Source organism: Triticum dicoccoides, chromosome 7B (genome assembly GCF_002162155.2).
Source record: "Triticum dicoccoides isolate Atlit2015 ecotype Zavitan chromosome 7B, WEW_v2.0, whole genome shotgun sequence".
Classification (NCBI taxonomy): Eukaryota; Viridiplantae; Streptophyta; class Magnoliopsida; order Poales; family Poaceae; genus Triticum; species Triticum dicoccoides.
The window spans coordinates 60,434,737-60,442,801 of NC_041393.1; the positions used below are offsets into that span (position 1 = coordinate 60,434,737).

At 39.0% G+C, this 8,065-nt stretch overlaps 1 protein-coding gene across 1 annotated transcript; it reads left to right on the forward strand.

Annotated features, from left to right (window-relative positions):
- The first annotated feature begins 2,183 nt into the window (after positions 1 to 2,183).
- Positions 2,184 to 4,162, forward strand: LOC119338609. Its single transcript, XM_037610906.1, has 4 exons — positions 2,184 to 2,349; positions 2,893 to 3,248; positions 3,489 to 4,042; positions 4,144 to 4,162. Exons 1-4 carry the CDS (start codon positions 2,184 to 2,186, stop codon positions 4,160 to 4,162), a joined length of 1,095 nt encoding a protein of 364 aa, XP_037466803.1.
- The last annotated feature ends 3,903 nt before the right edge of the window (positions 4,163 to 8,065 follow it).

Here is an 8,065-nt window from a genome sequence, read left to right on the forward strand (position 1 = left end):
ACATTTTATCATGATTTATTAGGTTAAGTGTTGTGGCATGAAAATCAGGGTGTGACACGATTACACCCGAACCTAACCACAAACAGATCCCTTCCCCAAGCCCCCGAGCCTCCAACCCTTCCCCTCCGTCGCCTCTAGCCCTCGACTGGCCTTCGTTGATCTCCTTCTATGGACACCCCCGTCAACGTCGGAGGCGTCGAGGCCGACTTCCCCGACGTCAAGAAGAAGCCTGCCCACTCTTTCCCAGACACCTCAAGCTTCAGGGCTGTAGGTAGGTCACCTGACCGTCCGCTCCTTCTTCCCCACACGTACGCTGGCGGATCGACCAGATCTTGTGGTTTTTCACCAGACACCTCTCCTCCTTTCAGTTTCCTAGGTCCTTGTGCAAGATCATGAGCCTGGACATCCACATCGTGTTGGCCTGCGTGGGGGTTCAAAGAGGACGTGTGTGTGTGTGTCAGATCCAGCGCCTCACTGTTCAGTGTCAGAGCCATCTAGTCATCCTTGTTCTTGCCATCGAGAAGCACCACCGGCCATGCTACCGGATTAGGTTAGGGCTAAATATCATTTACATTTTTTTCTTGATTTCTTCTTGATTCGATGAGACACTAGAAAAATATTGATCTGTTCTTGATCATCTTTTCCTGTACTGTTTGGTTCAAGCACTTGTGGATTGTAGATAGAAGTAAACTACCTATGATTAATCATGACCTGAAAATGGCAGCTATAAAGATAGCCATGGTGAGAAACAAATTCCATGGAGATTAAGCCCGAGCGTCACTCATGATGACGGTCATGCTACAATTGCAAGGACGACTTAACTGAACATATTGCTGTGAACCAGATTGAGTTAACTGAACATTTTGATCTATTCTTATTTATAGTGGTATCTAGCTTGTCTTTATGTCCTGTTTATATATGTTGCTGCCTTGAGATATCGACTTGAGAATTTTGTTTCTAATTCAGTCTTACGATCTCTAGACGCTAATAATATGTGACCGTGTGCATACTATGATGACGACGGTGCCACTTATTTACACTCTTTGATCTGTTCTCTTTAGGATAACTATTATTTTGTTTGTATACTATTTTGCTAGTTTATAAATGATATCAATTTCTAATATTTTGTTTTGTTTTCGTGTGCAGGATCTGAAGTGTACTGTATTTTCGCTTATCAACCTCCACTTTCACATTCTTTTTCCCAACAGTGGTTCATCGGTTGTCATGCTCATTCCTCTCCTCCCCCTTCGGTTGGTGAGTTCTTCCCCTAATGTTGATCTGTTCTTAACGATACTTTCTTCTTATAGTGCTATGAATCTTGCCAATGCAACAACAAGCAATGATAAGAACACATGCTATCAAACATTTACTTCACCCATACACTTGAGTAGACATTAATTTATTTTAGCAAGCAACCACACCTCCTGGAATTACCCTATATCTTGTATATCTTTTTAGTTATGGCCCGTCTTCCCTTAAGCGCGAGACATCAAAGAAGAAATGTAGCATTTATTAATCTAATGACTGCCATTATGCTTGTATACTATTATGTGTGGTTATTCTTTTGATTAGGTTATAGAAGAAAGTGTTGGCAAATAGAAAGGAGGCTTAGAATTAGAGAGCTAAGAGGAGAGAATTTGTATAAACTAATTGGTGAGAGCGACGGAGCATGTATAAGTCAACTTCATATGGATAGGAGAACATTTCATATATTATGTGAGATGGTGAGAGATGTTGGTGGCCTAAGGGGTACAAGGAATACATCATTGGAGGAGATAGTGGCATCATTCCTTTATGTATTAGCTCACCATTTGAAAAATAGGATAGTAGGTAAATTCTTTTACCGAAGCCTGGAGCCAGTTAGTAGGAACTTCAATGCTTGTCTTCTAGCTATTTTGAAGCTTCATCCATTGCTACTTAAGAAACCAGAACCTATACCCGAGGACTGCACAGATGGTAAATGGAAATATTTCAAGGTAAATAGCTACTAAGAAAAAAATTACTAGATGAACTCAATAGTGGTAAATATGCTAATGTTTGCACATTGTTGTTTATCTTGTAGAATTGTCTTGGAGCGTTAGATGGCACACACATAGGGGTAACCGTCCCGGCTACTATCAAAGGAAGATACCTATCAAGCTTGGGTGATATAGATACAAATGTGTTAGGTGTGTGCACCTGACATGCAGTTCATTTACATACTACCTGGTTGGGAGGGTTCTGCACATGATGGTCGTGTTCTTAGAGATGCCATCTCAAGGCCAAATGGGTTGCGTGTCCCTGAAGATCAATATTATCTTGTCGATGTTGGTTACACAAATGCGAAAGGATTTTTAGCTCCATACCATGGTCAAAGGTATCACTTGGGTGTTTCATAGCATAGAACCCACCTCATAGTGCAGAGGAGTATTACAACATGCGGCACGCCAAAGCCCGAAATATTGTAGAAAGGTCTTTCGGAAGACTCAAGGGTCAGTGGGCGATTTTGAGGTCCCCGTCCTTTTTTCCTATGAAGACCCAATGTCGAATCATCATGGCATGTGCACTCTTGCACAATTTAATCTTGCAAAATATGCCGCTTGACCCACTTGATAATGATGAGCCAAAAATACAAGAAACATTGGGACGCATGGAGGGAGAATTAGGCCAACCAGAATTCATTACTTCTATCTCAACTTTGAACGAGTGGACAAATTTCTGGAATGTTCTTGCGCAGGACATGTATAATAGACATAGGGCTGCTAGGGGTCATTGAGGTATAAACCATTTCTATTTGTTCACTTTGTTGCTAGTTTTGTTTTTGTTTAAATAAGCTTCAATTGCATCTCATTTGCATTTGTCCCATTTCATATATATTTGTTTCTTATTTGTATTTGTTCTTGCTTTGTACAGATATGTATGTGGACACCTCAAGTACGTCTCGTGGAAGAGGCAAGAATAAAAGGAAGTGGACTTCGGATGAGGATGATGAAGTTATTAAAGCCTTGTATGAGTTGTCTTTGGACCCAAGGTGGAAGGCAGATCGTAGCTTCAAAAATGGATACCTGGTGGTATTGGAGAAGCACCTTGCTGAAAAGTTCCCAGGTTGTGGTATCTCTGCAATTGCACACATCGAGTCAAGAGTGAGGCACTTTAGGACAAAATTTGGTTCTCTTGAAGTAATGTTATCCAAAAGTGGTTTCACATGGGATGGAAACTGGAAGATGATGATTCAATGTGAGAAGGCACAGTATGAAGCACATTGTAAGGTAGATCACTTCACCCATCAAAATTGAACTCCTTGTTAATGCTGAATTGCTTGCTGCCTTGTTATCGTTATTGTAGTGTTGCTATGCACATTGCTATTGTTAACCGGAAGATGTTGTACCTTTGCTTGATGTTGTACCTTTCCTGCCTTCTTATTGTTTCTATTATTTCTCGTTGCCTTTTTATATACCTGTCGCATTTCTATCAAAGACTAAGTTCCTTCTTTTATGAAAAAAATGTAGATTCATAGTGAGGCAAAGGGATTGTATGGTGTCCCATTTCCATACTTTGAGCAGTTGGCTGCTATTTATGGCAAGGACATAGCAACTGGAGAAAATACTGAAGGCTTTGGTGAGGCAGTGGGAAACTTGGAAAATGAAATTGCTATAGAAGAAGAGGAACATGAGGAAGAGGACTTGATCTCAACAGGGACAGCTAGACGGTCTTTCGATACTCGCTCTATGGATGGAACTAGTTCCAAGAGGCAGAGGAAGGAACCAAGGCCAAAGAGGGTGATGGGACCAGGTGATCCCTTTGCAGTGATACTTCAAGATGTCAATAGCCAGCTGAACAATGTGACACAATATGTGGGTACAATGGTAGCATCATTGTCAGCATCAACGGGACAAGAATCAGTGCAAGAGGATCCTCAGCAGAAATCAAAAGAGAAGGCTATTAGTGAATTGGCTAGGCTTAGCTTTACCGGGAGCGAGATCGTTGAGGCTGCAACCGTATTTGCTAAAGCTCTAGATCAGATGAACATGATGCTTGCGCTTCCAGAAAATCTGAGGACGGAGTATGTCCTAAAAATGCTCTCTAGTATCCTTTTGCTAAACTCCACAATCTCTTTTGCTAAACTCTTATTAGTTTTGATAACATCTACCTCTGATTCGCTAGCTGCTATACGAATCTGTAATCTCTACTTGACTAGCTGCTAGTATATGCATTTGCCATCTCGAGTTGACTTGCTGCTAGTATATGCATTTGCAATGTCTAGTTGACTTCCTGCTTCTGCTTGACACCCGTAGTATATGTTCCATCCAATCTCCGCTTGACATTCGTAGTATATGTTCCATCCAATCTCTACTTGACAAGCTTAACATGTGATGTTAATTTACAATGAACATGGATAATAAGCATTTGCTTAGATACATGTCAAGTAAATTATCATTGGAGTTCTTGATTGTCTTGCTAGGTCAAGTGATTTTCTAGTGAACAATAGAATAAATGATGATGATTATGGATTGATCCAATTTTGCAATCAGAGTGCTTGTTCTGCTATTAATTTTTGAATTAGTGGTTGTCTCTTGTCTGTTTCTTTATTTCTTATTTAACTCTTGCTTATTTTGGCAGATGAAGAAAAGAAGCACGGTTGATTACAAAAGATGGGTGGTGTGGTTGATCAAAGGAATGGTCGATGGAAAAGCTACTTTGCAAGATTCTGAAATTGGCCTTTGGACTTGCCTTACAAAATAATTTTGGGGACTAATTATGTAGTTTATCTCGAATTGTCCTTAAAGTCTGAGTTTGTATTAATGAGTTAATATGCATTTTAGAAGTGGTGTCAAAATCTGGTTAAAGGATGTCTTGGATGAATGCAAACATATTTTTAAATTATGTACTTGTTTGATGAGTTTGAATCTGTGCTAGTGAAGCACCTGTGAAATGCATGTGAAAACCTTGTCAAACTGCATGAATTTAAAACTGGTTCTGCATGTGAAAGTTGTCTGATGTATTCAGATTACAATGCCATACCAAACACTGTAAAGGTAACTGATAACATTACTGGCATGTGCGAAAGAAAACAACAAATGGACTGTTACCCCTTCGATCCCCCAGCCTGTTAACATTAACATTTGCGTTACCGGCTAGAGAACCAAACACCTCCTATACTTGACCTTTTTATTGAACTAAAAGATATAAAACATGTCTCTGAATAGCAGCAAGCAAATATAAACAAAATAAAATGACGCTCCAAGAAAAATACATATCATGTGGTGAATAAAAATATATCTCCAAGTAAAGTTACCGATGAACGAAGACGAAAGAGGGGATGCCTTCCGGGGCATCCCCAAGCTTAGTTGCTTGGTTGTCCTTGAATATTACCTTGGGTTGCCTTGGTCATCCCCAAGCTTAGGCTCTTGCCACTCTTTATTCCATAGTCCATCGAATCTTTACCCAAAACTTAAAAACTTCACAACACAAAACTCAACAGAAAATCTTATGAGGTCCGTTAGTATAAGAAAATAAATCACCACTTAGGTACTATTGTGAACTCATTATAAATTCATATTGGTGTTATATCTACTGTATTCCAACTTCTCCATGGTTCATACCATCAGATACTACTCATAGATTCATCAAAATAAGCAAACAACACATAGAAAACAGAATCTGTCAAAAATAGAATAGTCCATAGTAATCTGGAAACTTCATATACTTCTGTAACTCCAAAAAATCTGAAAAATTAGGAAAATCTAGAACATTTGTATATCAATCTTGTGTAAAAAATTCAGATCAAAATCACGTTCCAGTGAATTTTCAAATTCCTGGACTCAGTGCAAAAACTTTCTGTTTTTGCACAGAATCAAGTCAACTATCATCCACACTATCCCAAAGGCTTTACTTGGCACTTTATTGAACCAAAAGCTATAAAACATGATTACTACAAATGCTTAATCATGCAAGCACACAAAAACAGTAGGGGTAAATATTGGGTTGTCTCCCAACAAGCGCTTTCTTTAATGCCTTTTTAGCTAGGCATGATAATGCCAATGATGCTCACATGAAAGATAAGAATTGAACTACAAAGAGAGCATCATGAAGCATATGACTAACACATTTAAGTCTAACCCACTTCCTATGCATAGGGATTTTGTGATAAAACAAATTATGGGAACAAGAATCAACTAGCATAGGAAGGCAAAACAAGCATAACTTCAAAACTTTCAACACATAGAGAGGAAACTTGATATTATTGCAATTCCGACATGCATATATTCCGATGACAAGTTTCATGGTTATCATTATTATTTATAGCATACATGTCATCGCAATAATAATCATAGATAGAAACTTTGTTCTCATAATCAATTGGAACCTCTTCCTAAATACTGGATTCATCACTAAATAAAGTCATGACCTCTCCAAATCCACTTCCATATTTATCAGAATAAGATTCAACACCCTCCAAAATAGTGGGATCATTACTTACTAATGTTGACACTCTTCCAAACCCACTTTCATCAATATAATCATCGTAAATAGGAGGCATGTTATCATCATAATAAATTTTCATTCAAAACTTGGGAGACTAAAAATATCATCTTCATCAAACATAGCATCCCCAAGCTAGTGGCTTTGCATATCATTAGCATCATGGATATTCAAAGAATTCATACTAACAACATTGCAATCATGCTCTCATTCAAAGATTGTATGCCAAACATTTTATTGCATTCTTCTTCTAACACTTTGGCACAATTATCGGAATCCTTATTTTCACGAAAGACATTAAAAAGATGAAGCATATGAGCTAACCTCAATTCCATTTTTTTGTAGTTTTCTTTTATAAACTAAACTAGTGATAAAATAAGAAACTAAAAGATTCGATTGCAAGATCTAAAGATATACCTTGAAGCACTAACCTCCCTGGCAACGGCACCAGAAAAGAGCTTGATATCTACTACGCAACCTTCTTCTTGTAGACGTTGTTGGGCCTCCAAGTGCAGAGGTTTGTAGGACAGTAGCAAATTTCCCTCAAGTGGATAACCTAAGGTTTATCATTCCATGGGAGGTGTAGGATGAAGATGGTCTCTCTCGAACAACCCTGCAACCAAATAACAAAGAGTCTCTTGTGTCCCCAACACACCCAATACAATGGTAAATTGTATAGGTGCACTAGTTCGGCGAAGAGATGGTGATACAAGCATAATATGGATGGTAGCTATAGGTTTTTGTAATCTGAAATTATAAAAAAAGTAAGGTAAGTAGTAACATAAGTGAGGGAAAACGGTATTGCAATGCTTGGAAACAAGGCATAGGGTTCATACTTTCACTAGTGCAAGTTCTCTGAACAATGATAACATAATTGGATCATATAACAATCCCTCAACGTGCAACAAATAGTCACTCTAAAGTCACTAATAGCAGAGAACAAATGAAGAGATAATTGTAGGGCACGAAACCACCTCAAAGTTATTGTTTCCGACCAATCCATTGGGCTATTCCTATAAGTGTCACAAACAGCTCTAGAGTTCGTAGTAAAATAACACCTTAAGACACACATCAACCAATACCCTAATGTCACCTAGATACTCCAATGTCACCTCAAGTATCCCTGGGTTTGATTATACGATATGCATCACACAATCTCAGATTCATCTATTCAAACCAACACAAAGAACTTCAAAGAGTGCCCCAAAGTTTTTGTCGGAGAGTCAAGATGAAAACGTGTGCCAACCCCTATGCATAAGTTCACAAGGTCACAGAACCTGCAAGTTGATCACCAAAACATACATCAAGTGTTCTCAAATCCTTAAAGACTCAATCTGATAAGATAACTTCAAAGGGAAAACTCAATCCATTGCAAGAAGGTAGAGGGGGAGAACCATCATAAGATCCAACTATAATAGCAAAGCTCGCGGTACATCAAGATCGTGCCAAATCAAGAACAAGAGAGAGAGAGATCAAACATATAGCTACTGGTACATACCCTCAGCCCGGAGGGTGAACTACACCCTCCTCGTCATGGAGAGCGCCAGGATGATGAAGATGGCCACCGGTGATGGATTTCCCCCCTCCGGCAGGGTGGCGGAAC